Source organism: Coregonus clupeaformis, chromosome 30 (genome assembly GCF_020615455.1).
Source record: "Coregonus clupeaformis isolate EN_2021a chromosome 30, ASM2061545v1, whole genome shotgun sequence".
Classification (NCBI taxonomy): domain Eukaryota; kingdom Metazoa; phylum Chordata; class Actinopteri; order Salmoniformes; family Salmonidae; genus Coregonus; species Coregonus clupeaformis.
The window spans coordinates 43,235,211-43,258,569 of record NC_059221.1 but is presented as its reverse complement, the minus strand read 5'-3'; the positions used below and the strand labels follow the sequence as shown (position 1 = coordinate 43,258,569).

Genomic DNA, 23,359 nt, shown 5'->3' with positions numbered 1-23,359 from the left:
GAGACAGACAGAGAGACAGACAGAGAGACAGACAGAGAGACAGACAGAGAGACAGACAGAGACAGAGACAGAGAGAGAGACAGAGAGAGAGAGACAGAGAGATGGGGTGAGAAAAGCCCCCTCTCTTTGTGTGTTGGTCCAGGCCATTACAGGCAGATTAGCCAGGGCAAGGCCTACTGCAGAACAGAGAGGATGCTGGGAGCTGTCCAGTCTAAACTCATTACACTTATTTTGGGAAGAGGTGGAAATAACTATTATTATACACATAATAAACCACATTAGGAGTGCAGAGTACAAGTCCAGTTCAGTATAGTCCAGAGCAGAGGAGAGGAAACAATCACTGAAATGGCCTGTTGACTGAGAAATATTATGGTTTTCAGAGCACATTACATTTTAATGGATTTGATCTCTTTAATTCTGCATAATTTCTCATTAAATTGTTTAAGTGGCGGATGTTTCTACTTGTTAGCATCTAGCTCAACAGAAGGACTTCTGGTCTGTGGCTAATGCTAGGCTAATAGCTCAACGACAGGGCTTGTATCTCAACCTCTCCTAGTCTGTGGCTATGCTAGCTCAACAGAAGGACTTTTACTTCTGGTCTGTGGCTAATACTAGGCTAATAGCGCAATGGCATGGCTTGTTTCTCAACCTCTACTGGTCTGTGGCTAAGCTATACAACAGCACTATCTCCTAGTAGTTATTATAGTAGTCTGTGGCTAGGCTAATAGCCCAACAGCAGTGCTTTGTTAGCGCTGAGGTAAGCCTCCCTCTCAGCTGTCGGCCTGCATTCCTCCCTGGCCCTGCCTGTCCATGTATGGGTAAGAGGAGAGAATGGCAGAGAGAGAGCTGCAGAAATGAGCAGGGCACACTGCTGCCTAGTTAACCATAAACACGTATGTTATTAAATCATCAAGTGGGAATTGTATTTTGACTTATTTCCGTATGACCTACATGACAGAAAGACAGTGGTCAATGGTTACTCATCACATACAAGTCCTCTTCTCACACTGTGCTTTGATCAAAATAACTCTCACCCTGGAGAAATACATACTGAAATAAAAAAGGCTTTCAGTTGGCTGATGGTTAAACAGCATTAAAGTGTTCAACTTATTCCCGTCATTGTCTGTGTACACAAATGCAGTGTTTGCATAGGAAACATGTGATCTAGACTTTTTCTCAGGGACAGTTGTTATAATGTGTTGAGTAAATGCCAAGTGTATTTTTTATTTAACCTTTATTTAACTAGGCAATTCAGTTAAGAACAAATTCTTATTTACAATAACGGCCTACCAAAAGGCCTCTTGCTGGGATGGGGATTAAAAATCAAAATATAGGACAAAACACACATCACAACAAGAGAGACACCACAACACTACATAAAGAGAGACCTAAGACAACAACATAGCATGGCAGCAACACATGACAACACAGCATGGTAGCAACACCACATGACAACAACATGGTAGAAACACAACATGGCAGCAGCACAAAACATGGTGCAAACATTATTGGGCACAGACAACAGCACAAAGGGCAAGAAGGTAGAGACAACAATACATCACGTGAAGCAGCTGCAACTGTCAGTAAGAGTGTCCTTGATTGAGTCTTTGAATGAAGAGATGGAGATAAAACTGTCCAGTTTGAGTGTTTTTTGCAGCTCGTTCCAGTCGCTAGCTGCAGCGAACTGAAAAGAGGAGCGACCCAGGGATGTGTGTGCTTTGGGAACCTTTAACAGAATGTGACTGGCAGAATGGGTGTTGTATGTGGAGGATGAGGGCTGCAGTAGGTATCTCAGATAGGGGGGAGTGAGGCCTAAGAGAGTTTTATAAATAAGCATCAACCATTGGGTCTTGCGACGGGTATACAGAGATGACCAGTTTACAGAGGAGTATAGAGTGCAGTGATGTGTCCTATAAGGAGCATTGGTGGCAAATCGGATGGCCAAATGGTAAAGAACATCTAGCCGCTCGAGAGCACCCTTACCTGCTGATCTATAAATTACGTTTCCATAATCTAGCATGGGTAGGATGGTCATCTGAATCAGGGTTAGTTTGGCAGCTGGGGTGAAAGAGGAATGGTTACGATAGAGGAAATCAAGTCTAGATTTAACCTTAGCCTGCAGCTTTGATATGTGCTGAGAGAAGGACAGTGTACCGTCTAGCCATACTCCCAAGTAAACCCTCAGAGGTAGTAATCACACCGGTGGGGAGAGGGGCATTCTTCTTACCAAACCTCATGACCTTTGTTTTGAAGGTGTTCAGAATAAGGTTAAGGGCAGAGAAAGCTTGTTGGACACTAAGAAAGATTTGTTGTAAAGCGTTTAACACAAAATCCGGGGAGGGGCCAGCTGAGTATAAGACTATCATCTGCATAAAAATGGTTGAGAGAGCTTCCTACTGCCTGAGCTATGTTGTTGATGTAAATTGAGAAGAGCGTGGGGCCTAGGATCGAGCCTTGGGGTTCTCCCTTGGTGACAGGCAGTGGCTGAGACAGCAGATGTTCTGACTTTATACACTGCACTCTTTGAGAGAGGTAGTTAGCAAACCAGGCCAAAGACCCCTCAGAGACACCAATACGCCCACAAGAATGGAATGGTCTACCATATCAAAAGCTTTGGTCAAGTCAATAAAAATAGCAGCACAACATTGCTTAGAATCAAGGGCAATGGTGACATAATTTAGGACCTTTATGGTTGCAGTGACACATCCATAACCTGAGCAGAAACCAGATTGCATACCAGAGAGAATACTATAGACATCAAGAAAGCCAGTCAGTTGATTATTGACAAGTTCTTCCAACACTTTTGATAAACAGGGCAAAATAGAAATTGGCCTATAACAGTTAGGATCAGCTTGATCTCCCCATTAAATAAAGGACGGACCGTGGCTGCCTTCCAAGCAATGAGAACCTCCCCAGAGAGGAGAGACAGGTTGTTTTTTTGGGGTCAAGTTTAAGGAGCTGCTTTAGCAACTCAGACTCAGTGATTTGCTTGCAGGGAGAAACTTTGTAGCGGGGCAGGGGAGAAAGAGGGAGGAGCATCGGGGCTAGTCGCATTAGAAGGGGTGGGAGATTAGGAAATGTTGGACGGGCAATGAGACATGGCTGAGTCAAATAGGAATCCTGACTTAATGAAGTGGTGATTAAAGAGCTCAGCCATGTGCTCCTTGTCAGTAACAACCACATCATCAACATTAAGGGACATGGGCAGCTGTGAGGAGGAGTGTTTATTCTCCAGGTCTTTAACCGTTTTCCAGAACTTCTTGGGGTTAGACCCACAGAGAGAGAACTGCTCCTTAAAGTAACTAACTTTGGCCTTCCGGATAGCCTGAGTGAACTTATTTCTCATCTGCCTGAACAAGAGCCAGTCAGCCTGAGTATGCATGTGTCGAGCCTTTCGTCAAATGGAATTATTGAGGTGGAGTAACTCTGACAGATCACGGTCGAACCAGGGGCTGAACCTGTTTTTAATTCTCGTTTTCTTTATGGGGACGTGTTTGTTAACAATACCACTGAAAATATCAAAAAAGAAGGTCCAAGCTTCTTCGACAGAGGGGATCAGGCTGATTCTATACCAATGTACAGAGGCCAGGTCATGAAGGAAGGCTTGCTCGTTAAAGTGTCTATGACAAATCAGGACAGGTCGTTTCACTGAGCAGCCATTACAAACACAGGCTGTAAAACAGTGATCACTAAGGTCATTACAGAAAACACCAGACTGATACCTATTAGTATTATTTGTGAGGATAACATCAAGGAGAGTAGCCTTTTCTGGCTGTTTGGAGTCATACCTTGTGGGATTGGTAATAATCTGAGAAAGATTTAGGGAGTCCCATTGCTTTAGGACTTGGTCAGTATAATCATGTCCCAGTTTAGGTCACCTAGAAGGACAAAGGGGCCAGGAGAGAGCTTAGGGCAGGTAGGGTACAGGCCGGTGCTGATGGTGGACGATAACACCCAGCAACAGTCAACAAAGAGCTACTTGAAAGTTTAATGCTTAAAACCAGCAAATCTAATTGTTTGGGGACAGATTTACTGGAGACAACCGAGCACTGAAGGTGTTCCTTGGTAAAGATTGCCACTCCACCAACTTTGGAAGATCTGTCTTGACGAAAAAGGTTATAACCAGAAAGGTTAACATCAGTGTTCAAAACACTCTTTCTTAACCACGTCTCAGTAATGACCTGCACATCTAGATTGGAGCTGTGAACCCACACTTTCAATTGATACATTTTAGGTAATAAGCTTCTAGTGTTAACGTGCAGAAAGTCAGGATTGGGGCTAGCAACAGTAGATGGGCCAGGGTGTATTTCCAGATTTCATCAGCAGTAATACAATCAGGGCACGGCAGAGGACAGGGAGAGCTCTGCAGTGTTGATTTTTTATGACATTTGAATGTGCATCAGATGGCAACAAGATCATATTGTACAGCAATTGCATCAGGTAACATGAATACAAAGCCGGCGAGAGGTGGTTAGAATAGGATGGGAGGCCAAGAGTCTGTGTGACCAATAGAGAGTCAGAGTCCCGAGTGTGGGAACAAACATTGTCTGTCCCACGGTTGGGTAAACAAGCAAGTTCATAGTCAACAAATCATGCAGGAGTCATGAGGCAAATAGCAAAAAATATAACGACTTGGGGATGGCCACTGTAAGTTCAAAGAGTCACTCGCCACAACAAGATAACTTGAGATACTAGCTCTCTATGAGTCCAGTAGACTATAAAAGTATGAGATAAAATAAATAAATAGTAGGCCTATACTAGTTAGTTAAAGAGTTTCTGAGTAAGCTCACATAATAAGCTTCACAAGTTAATTAGCCTACCTAAAATTCCGATCAGTCCAAAGTCTGCTGTGTGTAAGTGTGTGTGTGTGCTGGAGGCGAGCGAAAGCTCGGGAGAGAAGGGGGAGCGTGGCGGTGGGTACCTGTACCAGACAGGGGGAGACAGGGCAGACGGGGAACAGATCGCCAGGTGGAATCCAAGCAGCAGTGCAGCAGGCAATGGGAGTAGTTGTCACACCCGTTTGGGAGAAGCTTTTTTGCTTTTCAGGAGGCAGATTCCTTGTAAAAAAAAAAAAAGTTTTTCCCCACGTGGTGTGTGTGTGCGTGTGTGTGTATCACTGTGGTGTGTGTGCGTGTGTATCACTGTGGTGTGTGTGTGTGTGTGTGTGCGTGTGTGTGTTCGGTGCCTGGGAGTAACACCAGTGTGAGACTTGTCTGATTGCCAGGTTTCCTCTAGACTAGAGAGTGTTTCAGTTGATAGTCTCTGTGAAATCTCCTCAGGACTTTTCCCAGGAGACTCACAATAAAAAGCAGTCCTAAAACTGTCACAATATGCAGCATACTGAATACTGAATGTTGATTCTTCATGTGCATGTTTATCTCTTGTGTGTGCTGCATGTTTTTGCTTCCTGTAACTATAGAGCACATTAGAAGCACCTGTTGTAGACAGACAGACAGACAGACAGACAGACAGACAGACAGACAGACAGACAGACAACAGACAGACAGACAGACAGACAGACAGACAGACAGACAGACAACGACAGACACCCCACCACACGACACGACGCCCCGACACAGACACCACCCACACCACACCCACCGACAACAACACAACCACACAGACACACACAACAGACAGACAGACAGACAGACAGACAGAGCCTGCCTGTAAGACCCTGCCAGACCTCCTCCCTGGCTCTTCTCGTCAGACAGTGGGCCTTCAGGTCCCACTAGCGCTTTACTAGGAATTTATTTCAGGATGTTGACTGGAATGCTTGACGGCTGTTGGGTGTCATAAAAGTTTATTTTCAATCACCAGGGTTTCCGTTAGGAAAATGTGGTGCCGGACAACGTGACCAGAAAGATTTTCATTTACCGGCCATTTGAGAAATTTACCGGGACACATATCCATTGAGTGCATAACCCTTTAGGGCGTCCACCCACGGGGCTCAGAATGACATCACAGAAATCACATTTAGATTATGGTAACTCATCTTAACAGAACATGCCCTGTAATGAAGCAGCCGATAAAACGTCATTTTCAAACATTTGCTAAACTGCGATTTTCAGGAAAACTCCATTCTAAACTGCGCACCTGATGAGAGCGGTTCCATATGTGACGGAGATGAAAATCTCTGTTAGAAACTTAGAAAGAGGGGGAATCTGAAGATGTAACCCATAGGATGGGTTGCTAATATGACTAGGATTGTGCCTTTGGCTTCTGGACATTTTAGTAGACGCTCTTATCCAGAGCGACTTACAGTTAGTGAGTGCATATATTTTTTATACTGGCCCCCCGTGGGAAACGAACCCACAACCCTGGCGTTGCAAGCGCCATGCTCTACCAACTGAGCTACAGGAGGCCATGAATGAAAGAAATATGATATGAAAACCAATAGAACTGGAGAGAAATGGCATATGAGGAAGTATTTCATAGGCGGCACATTAAATATGCTAGGGAAGTAAATTTAGATACATTTGCCAAAATTATATAATTACTCCTGTGTATACAGAAATAAATAAAATAATTCAAAATACACCAGCAAGCATGACTTAGCCACAGAGCAATCGAGATGCAGATGGTAAATTTATTTTTAAAAAAGAGTAGCTCAAGTCAAGACGTGTATTTGTCGGCTTTATGTATTTTGACTTAGTTGACAATGGAAGTTATAGACCTACTACTGCATTGGCCTTATAGGCTATGAGTTCCATGCGCTCCTTTATTTTGCCGCCAATGGATCACTGTGTATCAATGTGTCCGTATGGCAGAGGTTGGTGCTCTCGCATTAGTTTAATTTTAACTTTAAATGCGCATATGAAATCATAACTGGCACACAGATCCGTAGAAATAGTAGGATAAATTGTACGCTTTATAAAATTGCCTCCACGTTCCCATGGTCGGATTTGCCTATAGGCTACTTTGAAGCAAGGTAAGACATGCCTTATAATGTGAAGTAAAACATTCAGGTTTCAAACAATTAAGTAGGCCTATGTTTTCAAAATGCATACTGCGTCCAGCTCACATTGTAAAGTGGTGGTGACGCGATGATAGCCTGTTGCCTGGACTTTAATGGTGAATGGGAGGCGCGATTCAATTAGAATACCAGCTGAGAAATAAAAATAGTAGGCCTAGCTCTTTTTTAGTCGTGCACCAAAACTGTTTTTAACACGCGATTGCGTTTAGAATTATTGCGCGATGAATGGTCTTATAAAATCACGTTTTACTCCAGCAGCAACCAGTTGAGGAGCTACAGTAGAAATCATGCTCAAAATAGGCTTTGTATGTTGTGTGCATGTGATAGTTGTGTTGGATAAATAAAATACATGATGACTAACGAAAATACACATATGCCAATTAAATTCCACTATTTTATGCAAATTAACCTGTAGACCAATAAGCATGATGGTCAAATGTATTTCCATCGACTGGTATTTCCATCAATTTATAAAAAGCATTATTTTACAATGGGATTTTTTTTTCTCCTGGTCATTTTGGCGGGCAACAGCTTTTCTATTTTTTTTCGGCCAAAAGCTGGCAATTGCTGGCTAACCGAAACCCTGCCCAACACACATTTAATCTAGCAAGTCACATGAAGACGCATGCACAGACACACACACACAGACTAACACACAGACCAACACACAGACTAACACACAGACTAACACACAGACTAACACACAGACTAACACACAGACTAACACACAGACTAACACACAGACTAACACACAGACTAACACACAGACTAACACACAGACTAACACACAGACGCGCGCACAGACTAACGCACAGACTAACGCACACAGACACACGCACACAGACTAACACACAGACTAACACACAGACTAACACACAGACTAACACACAGAATAACACACAGACTAGCACACAGACTAGCACACAGACTAGCACACAGACTAACACACAGACTAGCACACAGACTAACACACAGACTAACACACAGACTAACACACAGACGCACGCACAGACTAACACACAGACTAACACACAGACGCACGCACAGACTAACGCACAGACACACGCACACAGACTAACACACAGACTAACACACAGACTAACACACAGACTAACACACAGACGCACACACACACGCACACACACACGCACACACAGACGCACACACAGACGCACACACAGACGCACACACAGACGCACACACAGACGCACACACAGACTAACACACAGACTAACACACAGACATGCACAGACACACGCACACAGACACACGCACAGACAAACACACACAGACACACACACAGACACACGCACAGACACACGCACAGACACACACACACAGACTAACACACAGACTAACACACAGACGCACACACATACGCACACACAGACGCACACACAGACTAACACACAGACTAACACACAGACATGCACAGACACACGCACACAGACACACGCACAGACACATACACACAGACACACACACAGACACACGCACAGACACACACACACAGACTAACACACAGACTAACACACAGACTAACACACAGACTTACACACAGACTAACACACAGACGCACACACAGACGCACACACAGACGCACACACAGACTAACACACAGACTAACACACAGACACGCACACAGACGCACACACAGACGCACACACAGACGCACACACAGACGCACACACAGACGCACACACAGACACACGCACAGACTAACACACAGACACGCACAGACACACGCACACAGACACACGCACAGACACACACACACAGACTAACACACAGACTAACACACAGACTAACACACATACTAACACACAGATGCACACACAGATGCACACACAGACACACACACAGACACACGCACAGACACACGCACACAGACGGACACACAGACTAACACACAGACTAACACACAGACTAACACACAGACACACGCACAGACACACGCACACAGACTAACACACAGACGCACGCACAGACTAACGCACAGACTAACACACAGACACACGCACACAGACTAACACACAGACGCACGCACAGACTAACACACAGACTAACACACAGACTAACACACAGAATAACACACAGACGCACACACAGACGCACACACACACGCACACACAGACAGAGGCTGGTGCTATCGCATTAGTTTAATTTTAACTTTAAATGCGCATATGAAATCATAACTGGCACACAGATCCGTAGAAATAGTAGGATAAATTGTACGCTTTATAAAATTGCCTCCACGTTCCCATGGTCGGATTTGCCTATAGGCTACTTTGAAGCAAGGTAAGACATGCCTTATAATGTGAAGTAAAACATTCAGGTTTCAAACAATTAAGTAGGCCTATGTTTTCAAAATGCATACTGCGTCCAGCTCACATTGTAAAGTGGTGGTGACGCGATGATAGCCTGTTGCCTGGACTTTAATGGTGAATGGGAGGCGCGATTCAATTAGAATACCAGCTGAGAAATAAAAATAGTAGGCCTAGCTCTTTTTAGTCATGCACCAAAACTGTTTTTAACACGCGATTGCGTTTAGAATTATTGCGCGATGAATGGTCTTATAAAATCACGTTTTACTCCAGCAGCAACCAGTTGAGGAGCTACAGTAGAAATCATGCTCAAAATAGGCTTTGTATGTTGTGTGCATGTGATAGTTGTGTTGGATAAATAAAATACATGATGACTAACGAAAATACACATATGCCAATTAAATTCCACTATTTTATGCAAATTAACCTGTAGACCAATAAGCATGATGGTCAAATGTATTTCCATCGACTGGTATTTCCATCAATTTATAAAAAGCATTATTTTGCAATGGGATTTTTTTTTCTCCTGGTCATTTTGGCGGGCAACAGCTTTTCTATTTTTTTTCGGCCAAAAGCTGGCAATTGCTGGCTAACCGAAACCCTGCCCAACACACATTTAATCTAGCAAGTCACATGAAGACGCATGCACAGACACACACACACAGACTAACACACAGACCAACACACAGACTAACACACAGACTAACACACAGACTAACACACAGACGCACACAGACTAACACACAGACTAACACACAGACGCACACAGACTAACACACAGACGCACACACAGACTAACACACAGACGCACAGCACAGACTAACGCACAGACACACGCACACAGACACACGCACACAGACTAACACACAGACTAACACACAGACTAACACACAGACTAACACACAGACTAACACACAGACTAACACACAGACGCACGCACAGACTAACGCACAGACACACGCACACAGACTAACACACAGACTAACACACAGACACACACACGCACGCACACACAGACGCACACACAGACACACACAGACGCACACACAGACTAACACACAGACACACGCACACAGACACACGCACAGACACACGCACAGACACACGCACACACACACTCACAGACACACGCACACAGACTAACACACAGACTAACACACAGACTAACACACAGACTAACACACAGACTAACACACAGACACACACACAGACTAACACACAGACTAACACACAGACGAACACACAGACACACGCACAGACTAGCACACAGACTAGCACACAGACTAACACACAGACTAACACACAGACACACACACAGACTAACACACAGAATAATACACAGACCAACATACAGACGCACACACAGACGCACACAGACTAACGCAGACACACACACAGACACACACACAGACACACACACAGACTAACACACAGACACACACACAGACTAACACACAGACACACACACAGACTAACACACAGACACACGCACAGACTAACACACAGACTAACACACAGACGCACACACAGACTAACACACAGACTAACACACAGACACACACACTGACTAACACACAGACTAACACACAGACTAACACACAGACGCACACAGACTAACACACAGACTAACACACAGACGCACACAGACTAACACACAGACGCACACACAGACTAACACACAGACGCACGCACAGACTAACGCACAGACACACGCACACAGACACACGCACACAGACTAACACACAGACTAACACACAGACTAACACACAGACTAACACACAGACTAACACACAGACGCACGCACAGACTAACGCACAGACACACGCACACAGACTAACACACAGACTAACACACAGACACACACACGCACGCACACACAGACGCACACACAGACACACACAGACGCACACACAGACTAACACACAGACACACGCACACAGACACACGCACAGACACACGCACAGACACACGCACAGACACACACACAGACACACGCACACAGACTAACACACAGACTAACACACAGACTAACACACAGACTAACACACAGACTAACACACAGACACACACACAGACTAACACACAGACTAACACACAGACGAACACACAGACACACACACAGACTAACACACAGACTAACACACAGACACACACACAGACACACACACAGACTAACACACAGACTAATACACAGACCAACATACAGACGCACACACAGACACACACAGACTAACGCAGACACACACACAGACACACACACAGACACACACAGACTAACACACAGACACACACACAGACTAACACACAGACACACACACAGACTAACACACAGACACACGCACAGACTAACACACAGACTAACACACAGACGCACACACAGACTAACACACAGACTAACACACAGACACACACACTGACTAACACACAGACTAACACACAGACTAACACACAGACACACACACAGACTAACACACAGACACACGCACAGACTAACACACAGACTAGCACACACATACTAACACACAGACTAACACACAGACGCACACACAGACTAACACACAGACTAGCACACACATACTAACACACAGACGCACACACAGAATAACACACAGACGCACACACAGAATAACACACAGACGCACACACAGACGCACACACAGACGCACACACAGACTAACACACAGACGCACACACAGACGCACACACAGACGCACACACAGACTAATACACAGACTAACACACAGATGCACACACAGACGCACACACATATGCTTACATGCACACACACGCACGCACGGATGAACAAACACACACACATGAATACACACACACTTTCCTGCTGTACTGTCAGAGCCTGGCCTCGTTGACCTCCCAGGTGACCTTTGGGTTTGTTTCCAGGTTGAGTGGCTGTAGGGTCGCATGTCAGTTTTACCATTCCGGGCCAGCAGAGGGAGTCCCTGCTAACCAGTAGATTCAAGCGATTAGTGCTTTTTGAGGTCGGTTCGATTATTTAAAAAATAATCACTGTTTTCAGTTTCGGTTTCATACATTTTTTGGGATATTAAATGCACTATGCATTATGTGGGTTGAATGCTTTAAGAACACAGAATAAAAGTCCCATGATGGTAGTGACCACTCATAACTGCTTATAATAATATGCCATTTAGCAGACGCTTTTATCCAAAGCGACTTACAGTAATGTGTGCATACATTTTTACTTATGGGTGGTCCCGGGGATCGAACCCACTACCCTGGCGTTACAAGCGCCGTGCTCTACCAATTGAGCTACAGAGGACCGTAATTAATAAAAGTCCCATGATGGTAGTGACCACTCATAACTGCTTATCGCTTAGTAACCTTCATTTATTGACATTACTTTAATAAAATATTTAAGTTGTTGTGTATAATACATTTGTTTTAAGTTTATTTAATGACTTTATTATTTAATTCCAAGTCCTTGTCTCATAGCTTCTGTCTGACCAAATCACTATTTTAGTAGTTCTTCATAGTAAATATGGCATACTTTTATTGACTGCTCAATATCAACTATCAATCTTAGATCATGTATTTTCAGGTAGAGATACCTCACCCTCTCGATCGCGTGTTTTTCTGTCTCTTCTCTCAGTCTCAGACCGGACAAGTAGGCGCGCAATGGATTATGATTATGGTCGGTAAACTCTGTAGAATATAGGCCTATTAGAAACTATAACTCCCTGATACATCACACCATTCGTGCTTGATCTGATTTATCTCTAGAGAAACTGTGCATTGCGTTCACAGAAGAAGAAAAAACTGAACTAAATGGAATTCAAATAATTGAAGGACGTCGGTCAATTAGTTGTTTAAAAACTGAAAAAGAACAAACTTTCGGTTAATCGCTCATCACTACCAAAATATAATCTATGCGTTTTTTCAACATTGTTACTCCTGGTAAGTAGCAGCGACTTCAGTTGGGCTCTGTTTTGGTTTCTGGATTAAACATAGGCCCACTTCCTCTTTTGACTTCCTTTTCCTGTACTGATTAGAGTTCATATGGGCCTCTAATGTCTTGCCAGACATGAAAGAGAGAGAGATGGAGAGATATCTAGCTAAACTCTAAACTTTATTTATTCACTCTAAGTGACTCTCTGCTATAACTCCCAGCTTTGATGTCATTTCCTGTCCTTTGTTAACCTCCTCTCCCTCTTCTTTATTCTCCAGCCCTGGCCTATGCCACCGCCCAGGGGCCAGACCACGCCCACGGCTGTACCCATGGCAGCTGTTACCCCGCAACGGGAGATCTGTTGGTAGGCCGTGAGAAGAGCCTGAAGGCCTCGTCTACCTGTGGCTCCAGGAAGAAAGAGCCTTACTGTATTGTCAGTCATCTACAGGCAAGTGATGTTTATCTGTGTGTGTGTGTGTGTGTCCAACATCCTCTCACCTACCATCTCACCTCCCTCTGTCCCGAGCTTCTGTTTGACCCCTGACCTGTGTCACCTCTGACCCCTGTAGGATGAGAAGAAATGTTTCCAGTGTGACTCTCGCCGACCATATGACCCTGTCTACAACACCATCAGTCACCGCATTGAGAACGTCATCACAACGTTCAAACCACACCGCAAGAAGTCCTGGTGGCAGTCAGAGAATGGTGAGAATTGAGATTGCATTCATTGGGGTTGCACTCCCATCCATGTTTAAAGACATGCTCCAGAACTTTGGCGACTAGTAAAGTTGAAACAAGTTTCAAAGTGTATTCGCCACGTGCACAGGATACAACAGGTGTAAAACAGTACAGTGAAATTCTTACCTTGAGAGCTCTTTCCCAACAATGCAGTGATATTAATAATATAGATAATAATAGAAAATAGAATAAACAAATAAAAGTACAAGAAAAAAAAAACAAGAACTACGATGAAAGTTAAATTAAACACGAGAATGCAAGTATATACAGGTCAGTGTCAGTACCTTATTCAATGTGCAGGGGTACTGGAGTGGTTGTTGTATATACAGGTCAGTGTCAGTACCTTATTCAATGTGCAGGGGTACTGGAGTGGTTGTATGTACAGGTCAGTATCAGTACCTTATTCAATGTGCAGGGGTACTGGAGTGGTTGTATGTACAGGTCAGTGTCAGTACCTTATTCAATGTGCAGGGGTACTGGAGTGGTTGTTGTATATACAGGTCAGTGTCAGTACCTTATTCAATGTGCAGGGGTACTGGAGTGGTTGTATGTACAGGTCAGTATCAGTACCTTATTCAATGTGCAGGGGTACTGGAGTGGTTGTTGTATATACAGCATTTTAACATTTTAACATTTAAGTCATTTAGCAGACGCTCTTATCCAGAGCGACTTACAAATTGGTGCATTCACCCTATAGCCAGTGGGTTAACCACTTTACAATATTTTTTTTATTTTATTTTATTTAAAAAATTTTTGGGGGCGGGGGTAGAAGGATTACTTCATCCTATCCCAGGTATTCCTTAAAGACGTGGGGTTTCAAATGTCTCCGGAAGGTGGTGAGTGACTCCGCTGTCCTGGCGTCGTGAGGGAGCTTGTTCCACCATTGGGGTGCCAGAGCAGCGAACAGTTTTGACTGGGCTGAGCGGGAACTATGCTTCCGCAGAGGAAGGGAGCCAGCAGGCCAGAGGTGGATGAACGCAATGCCCTCGCTTTGGGTGTAGGGACTGATCAGAGCCTGAAGGTACGGAGGTGCCATTCCCCTCACTGCTCCATAGGCAAGCACCATGGTCTTGTAACGGATGCGAGCTTCAACTGGAAGCCAGTGGAGTGTGCGGAGGAGGGGGGTGACGTGAGAGAACTTGGGAAGGTTGAACACCAGACGGGCTGCGGCATTCTGGATGAGTTGTAGGGGTTTAATGGCACAGGCAGGGAGCCCAGCCAACAGCGAGTTGCAGTAATCCAGACGGGAGATGACAAGTGCCTGGATTAGGACCTGTGCCGCTTCCTGTGTAAGGCAGGGTCGTACTCTCCGAATGTTGTAGAGCATGAACCTGCAGGATCGGGTCACCGCCTTGATGTTAGCGGAGAACGACAGGGTGTTGTCCAGGGTCACGCCAAGGCTCTTCGCACTCTGGGAGGAGGACACAACGGAGTTGTCAACCGTGATGGCGAGATCATGGAACGGGCAGTCCTTCCCGGGAGGAAGAGCAGCTCCGTCTTGCCAGGGTTCAGCTTGAGGTGTTGATCCGTCATCCATACTGATATGTCGGCCAGACATGCAGAGATGCGGTATCGCCACCTGGTTATCAGAAGGGGGAAAGGAGAAGATTAGTTGTGTATCGTCAGCGTAGCAATGATAGGAGAGGCCATGTGAGGATATGACAGAGCCAAGTGACTTGGTGTATAGGGAGAAAAGGAGAGGGCCTAGAACTGAGCCCTGGGGGACACCAGTGGTGAGAGCACGTGGTGCGGAGACAGCTTCTTGCCACGCCACTTGGTAGGAGCGACCGGTCAGGTAGGGACGCAATCCAGGGAGTGAGCCGCGCCGGAGATGCCCAGCTCGGAGAGGGTGGAGAGGAGGATCTGATGGTTCACAGTATCAAAGGCAGCAGACAGGTCTAGAAGGACAAGAGCAGAGGAGAGAGAGTTAGCTTTAGCAGTGCGGAGAGCCTCCGTGACACAGAGAAGAGCAGTCTCAGTTGAATGACCAGTCCTGAAACCTGACTGGTTTGGATCAAGAAGGTCATTCTGAGAGAGATAGCAAGAGAGTTGGCTAAAGACGGCACGCTCAATAGTTTTGGAAAGAAAAGAAAGAAGGGATACTGGTCTGTAGTTGTTGACATCAGTGGGATCGAGTGTTGGTTTTTTGAGAAGGTATGCAACTCTCGCTCTCTTGAAGACGGAAAGGACATGGCCAGCAATCAAGGATGAGTTGATCAGCGAGGTGAGGTAGGGGAGAAGGTCACCGGAGATGGTCTGGAGAAGAGTGGAGGGGATGGGGTCAAGCGGGCAGGTTGTTGGGCGGCCTGCAGTCACTAGTCACAAGATTTTATCTGGAGAGAGAGGGGAGAAAGAAGTCAAAGCATAGGGTATACAGGCATACAGGTCAGTGTCAGTACCTTATTCAATGTGCAGGGGTACTGGAGTGGTTGTTGTATATACAGGTCAGTGTCAGTACCTTATTCAATGTGCAGGGGTACTGGAGTGGTTGTATGTACAGGTCAGTATCAGTACCTTATTCAATGTGCAGGGGTACTGGAGTGGTTGTTGTATATACAGGTCAGTGTCAGTACCTTATTCAATGTGCAGGGGTACTGGAGTGGTTGTATGTACAGGTCAGTATCAGTACCTTATTCAATGTGCAGGGGTACTGGAGTGGTTGTTGTATATACAGGTCAGTGTCAGTACCTTATTTAATGTGCAGGGGTACTGGAGTGGTTGTATGTACAGGTCAGTATCAGTACCTTATTCAATGTGCAGGGGTACTGGAGTGGTTGTTGTATATACAGGTTAGTGTCAGTACCTTATTCAATGTGCAGGGGTACTGGAGTGGTTGTTGTAAATACAGGTCAGTGCCAGTACCTTATTCAATGTGCAGGGGTACTGGAGTGGTTGTTGTATATACAGGTTAGTGTCAGTACCTTATTCAATGTGCAGGGGTACTGGAGTGGTTGTTGTATATACAGGTCAGTGTCAGTACCTTATTCAATGTGCAGGGGTACTGGAGTGGTTGTATGTACAGGTCAGTATCAGTACCTTATTCAATGTGCAGGGGTACTGGAGTGGTTGTTGTATATACAGGTTCGTGTCAGTACCTTATTCAATGTGCAGGGGTACTGGAGTGGTTGTTGTATATACAGGTCAGTGTCAGTACCTTATTCAATGTGCAGGGGTACTGGAGTGGTTGTATGTACAGGTCAGTGCCAGTACCTCATTCAATGTGCAGGGGTACTGGAGTGGTTGAGGTGGGTTTATACATACAGATAATTTGATAAAAGCAGGAAATGCAAAGTTCTAGTGTATTTGAGTTTCAAAAAGACTTCTAAAGTTTGTAATTTCCCCTTTGAAATGTCAGACCTAATTTGTCCTAACGAAGAATGTATCAACCCCTACAAAAATGTCCATTAATTATAATCCACATAATAATTCACATTTCCTGTTGATGCAGGATTATTTTCCTGCTGTAACAAACTGGCTCAAATTAAGATCCTACATCTGTAAAAAGTGACTGGTAGTAGGATATACATTTAAATAGGGCTGAAAAGTGACTGGTAGCAGGAGTATATAAATAATTATGGTAATATACTAATGGTAATATATACATGTAAACAGGAGTAATAGTGACCAGTAACAGGAGAGATATATCAATAAGCAATGGAAAGCAGCTTAATGGAGTAATACATCTAATCAATAATAATTTTAGCAGCAGCGTAGGTTGTGTCTGAGTGGGTTGAGAGGGGTATAGAGTTAGTGTGGACAGTCTGTGGGAGAGGGAGAGCAGTAGCTGTTAGCCATTTAACAGTCTTATGGCCATAGGGATTTAAGCTGTTTAGGAGTCTGTTTGTCTGAGTCTCGATGCTTTGGGTTGGATGTGTCAATGTGTAGTTCATACATGTATAATCTATGAGCAGAATTACTGTTTTACCTCAAGTAGTCACGAAATCCCTTGTTTGAAAGCAACTATTTACTGGAAGCTGTGCTGCGACATTTTCCCTACATTTTCCACACGTGGGCCAGCCCCATAACAATTGGAGTTCCAGCCAATGAGCTTCAGCCCCTTGCCATTGGAGTGACAGCGAGCAAGATGCACACAGAGCAGAGCGAGAGAAAGAGAGAGCAATGACTTGGTGCATTATGTGACGTAGTACGCAATTTTCAGAGACCAATTTTGGCTTGTGAGCGCTACTTTCAGAACTACTGGCTAAAAAGTATACAGAAGTACTGGATAATCCCTTTAAATGTATATACAGCAATTGAACATTGTACATACAATAATTCATCATGTTGCAGCTTTTGAGAAAGTATAGTGAACCGTGGACCTTATGGGAAGCAGTGTTAAATAAAAAAGATTTGTGCTCAATTATCTTTGCCCTCTGCCTTTGGTAACATGATATGCCCCCACATGCAGCTGCCTGTGCTATGAACTCATGCAGAAGCCATATTATTAGAGGCCTAATCTTGGTTACCACTATTAATAACAGGTCTGCTCAAAGGCCGAGAAAGAGAGGGGGAGTGGGAGGAATGATGAGGGAAGCAAGAAAAGAGAGACGTAGTGAGAAATGGGAGAGAGGGAGGGAGAGGAGGAGAGAGGGAGGGAGATATGGGAGAGAGGGAGGGAGAAGGGGAGAGACGGAGGGAGATATGGGAGAGAGGGAGGGAGAGGGGGAGAGACGGAGGGAGATATGGGAGAGGGGGAGAGAGGGAGGGAGATATGGGAGAGGGAGAGAGGGAGGGAGAGATGGGAGAGAGGGAGGGAGAGGGGGAGAGACGGAGGGAGATATGGGAGAGAGGGAAGTAGAGGGGGAGAGAGGGAGGTAGAGGGGGAGAGAGGGAGGGAGAGGGGGAGAGAGGGAGAGAGGGAGGGAGAGGGGGAGAGGATCCTGGAAGCTACATTGAGTCATCACAGTGAGTTCTGGTAGCTCTGTTCTGGACAGCCATGGATTTTATTAATCCATTGTTAATTAATTATATGTCTATGGTTCAGGAGGACCTTCAAAGCCCAGAGGTCCACAGACTCCATTACACTAAATCACCCTCCATCAGAATCTCTCTGTACGGTAGTATACTCTGCATGGACCAGCCAGCAGCCACAGGCCCACAGCTGTGTCTATGGGAATTGGGGATAATAACAGACCCGGCTGTACCCTGAGACAGGAAACAGTCACTATTTTTTACTCTCGGTCTGCATGGTGTATCTGACAGGACTTTAGAGTATGTGAGATGGAGCAGAGTGGGATGCTTGTACTATACGAGTGTTGACCACAGTCCCTGTGTCTCTCTCATGAGGCCCTTTCCTTTACGAAGGGATTGGAGTGGAAGGCTGGGTTGGGTCGGTACTGCTGTTCTGGAGAGCAGCCTGGCCCACTTCTACTATGTTTGTCACTTCAGGACAGGTACCAAGTATCGGTAGGCTATTAGAAGGATGTGCCAGTGGGTTGTTTCCGTTGGTGGAGTGTACCAGTTACTAATTGCTCTCTATTAGACAAGCCTCACAACAGCGGTGATGGAGAAAAAAAACATAGCTCTATTCGTTGTGTTCCCTCTCCCATTCTGCAGCTCTTTCTCTCTTTTCTTCCCTTCCCTTCTGTTTGCTCATTTTTCTCCTCCTGGCTACCTAGGTCTCTCTCTCTCTCTCTCTCTCTCTCTCTCTCTCTCTCTCTCTCTCTCTCTCTCTCTCTCTCTCTCTCTCTCTCTCTCTCTCTCTCCCTTCCTCTCATTCTCCCTCTCTTTCTCTCCCTCTCCTTCGCCCTGACTCCTTGTCTCTAGCACACCCTGCCTCTCCTTTCCTCTCACTCCGTTTCCTTCCTGATTAGCCATTCATTAATGAGTGCAGGTTATGGTTCACAGCCTATAGCACAGACTCACAACCCCAACCGCCTAGATCCAGTCTCTGTGTGTATATATGTGTGTGTCAGGGTGTTCTATGATTGTATGAATCTCCAAAAGATTCCTGAGACCCTCTCTGTCTTAATTCCGGGAGTTTTTTGCTTGTTTCACAGTTTTGTCTCACTACACCACACTACACTACCCTACACTACACTACACTAAACCACACTACACTACACCACACAACACTACACCACACTACACTACACCACACTACACTACACCACACTACACTACACCACACTACACCACACTACACCACACTACCCTACACTACCCTACACCACACTACCCTACACTACACCACTACACTACACCACTACACTACACCACCACACTACACCACCACACTACACCGCTACACTACACCACCACACTACACCACTACACTACACTACACTACACCACTACACTACACCACTACACTACACCACTACACTACACCACTACAATACACCACCACACTACACCACACTACACTACACCACACCACACTACACTACACCACACTACACCACACCACACAACACTACACTACACCACACTACACTACACTACACTACACCACACTACACCACACCACACTACACCACACCGCACCACACCACACTACACCACACCACACTACACCACACTACACCACACTACACCACACCACACTACACCACACTACACTACACCACACTACACCACACTACACCACACCACACCACACCACACTACACTACACCACACTACACCACACCACACCACACTACACCACACTACACTACACCACACCACACCACACTACACCACACCACACTACACCACACTACACTACACCACACTACACTACACTACACCACACTACACCACACTACACCACACCACACCACACCACACCACACCACACTACACTACACTACACTGCACCGCACCGCACCACACCACACCACACTACACTACACTACACCACACTACACTACACCACACCACACTACACCACATCACACTACACCACACTACACCACACTACACCACACTACACCACACTACACCACACCACACCACACCACACCACACCACACTACACCACACTACACTACACCACACTACACTACACTACACTACACCACACCACACTACACCACTCTACACCACACTACACCACACTACACCACACCACACTACACCACACTACACCACACTACACCACACCACACTACACCACACCACACTACACTACACCACACTACACCACACTACACTACACTACACTACACCACACCACACCACACTACACTACACTACACCACACTACACCACACCACACTACACGACACTACACCACACCACACCACATCACACTACACCACACTACACCACACTACACCACACCACACTACACCACATTACACCACACTACACTACACTACACCACACTACACTACACTACACCACACTACACCACACCACACTACACTACACTACACCACACCACACTACACCACATCACACTACACCACACTACACCACACTACACCACACCACACTACACCACACTACACTACACCACACTACACTACACCACACTACACCACACCACACCACACTACACCACACCACACTACACTACACCACACTACACCACACCACACTACACGACACGACACTACACCACACCACACTACACCACATCACACTACACTACACCACACCACACTACACTACACCACACTACACCACACCACACTACACTACACCACACTACACCACACTACACTACACCACACTACACTACACTACACCACACCACACCACACTACACCACACTACACCACACCACACCACACTACACCACACTACACCACACTACACCACACTACACCACACCACACTACACTACACTACACTACACCACACTACACCACACCACACTACACTACACCACACTACACGACACTACACCACACCACACCACACTACACCACACCACACTACACCACACTACACCACACTACACCACTCTACACCACACCACACCACACTACACCACACTACACTACACCACACTACACCACACCACACTACACCACACTACACCACACTACACCACACTACACTACACCACACTACACCACACCACACCACACCACACTACACCACACCACACTACACCACACCACACTACACCACACTACACCACACTACACTACACCACACTACACCACACTACACCACACTACACTACACCACACCACACCACACTACACTACACTACACTACACCACACCACACCACACCACACTACACCACACCACACTACACTACACCACACCACACTACCCTACACTACACCACCACACTACACCACACCACACTACCCTACACTACACCACCACACTACACCACACTACACTACACTACACTACACTACACCACTACACCACACCACACTACACCACACTACACCACCACACTACACCGCTACACTACACCACCACACTACACCACTACACTACACTACACTACACTACACCACACTACACCACCACACCACATCGCGCTACACTACACCACCACACTACACTACACCACTACACCACACTACACTACACCACACCACACCACTACACTACACCACCACACTACACCACTACACTACTAGACTACACCACTACACTACACCACCACACTACACCACTACACTACACTACACCACCACACTACACCACTACACTACTAGACTACACCACTACACTACACCACCACACTACACCACACCACACCACAGCCTGCCTGCCTGCCTGAGGGGTAGCTAGCTAGTGATGTTAAATGTTGAGCTGCCACCCATGAAGCTGTACTTCTCTCATTACCTTGCTCATTTTTTAATGCGTCGAGTTATGGATTTGATCGTTGTCTTACTGCTGTTTGTACTCACTTCAGACTGCATTTGAATATCAGAAAGAAGCTCCTCGAAGCACTTAGCTTTATGTGTTTAGGGTGTTCTCAGAGGATTCCCTTTGAGCTACGTTGTGGCATGTCGACAAATTAGCTGTTAGAAATTTGCAAGGGGACTTTTTGCTCTGGTTATTATGTTATTTACTCTGCTGTAGCAGGGAAATGTTCCAGCTGCTAGAAGGGGAATACCCTCTTGGCATAAGGCAGAACCCCCTCCAGTACTGGAACTCAAGACTCCTTCTCTCCCAATGCATTGTGAATAGCAGCCCAACTCAAGTGGTTCTCCAGGATGGATGGTGCTCAGGAAGTGTGTGGGCTTACCCCATGTGGTAGACCATAGGAGACGTGAATGCTTTTTCCTGTTCAGATGCCATTACTCAAGCCAAGAGACAGACAGGGGGTTCCCTCAAGACTGGTAGTTTGAGTTATCACTGTGGTGAAAACATGGGTCTACATTTCCTGGAACAGACAGATTGACAGGATGAATGACAGGTTGAATGAGTGCATACATGTACTTCAATGTATTGAATAGCAACAGCATAAAGCTTGAAATAACCTCTCTCGTCTCTC

At 45.6% G+C, this 23,359-nt stretch overlaps 1 protein-coding gene across 2 annotated transcripts in view; it reads left to right on the top strand.

The window, feature by feature from the left end:
* LOC121546030 (laminin subunit beta-2-like) overlaps window positions 1-23,359 on the top strand; it is a 67,429-nt gene that overhangs the window by 11,778 nt on the left and 32,292 nt on the right. For both annotated transcript variants that reach the window (XM_045209585.1, XM_045209584.1), the window contains exons 3-4: window positions 13,501-13,670; window positions 13,792-13,927. In XM_045209585.1, coding sequence (XP_045065520.1) covers window positions 13,501-13,670; window positions 13,792-13,927 — 306 coding nt within the window. The remainder of the gene's footprint in view (window positions 1-13,500; window positions 13,671-13,791; window positions 13,928-23,359) is intronic.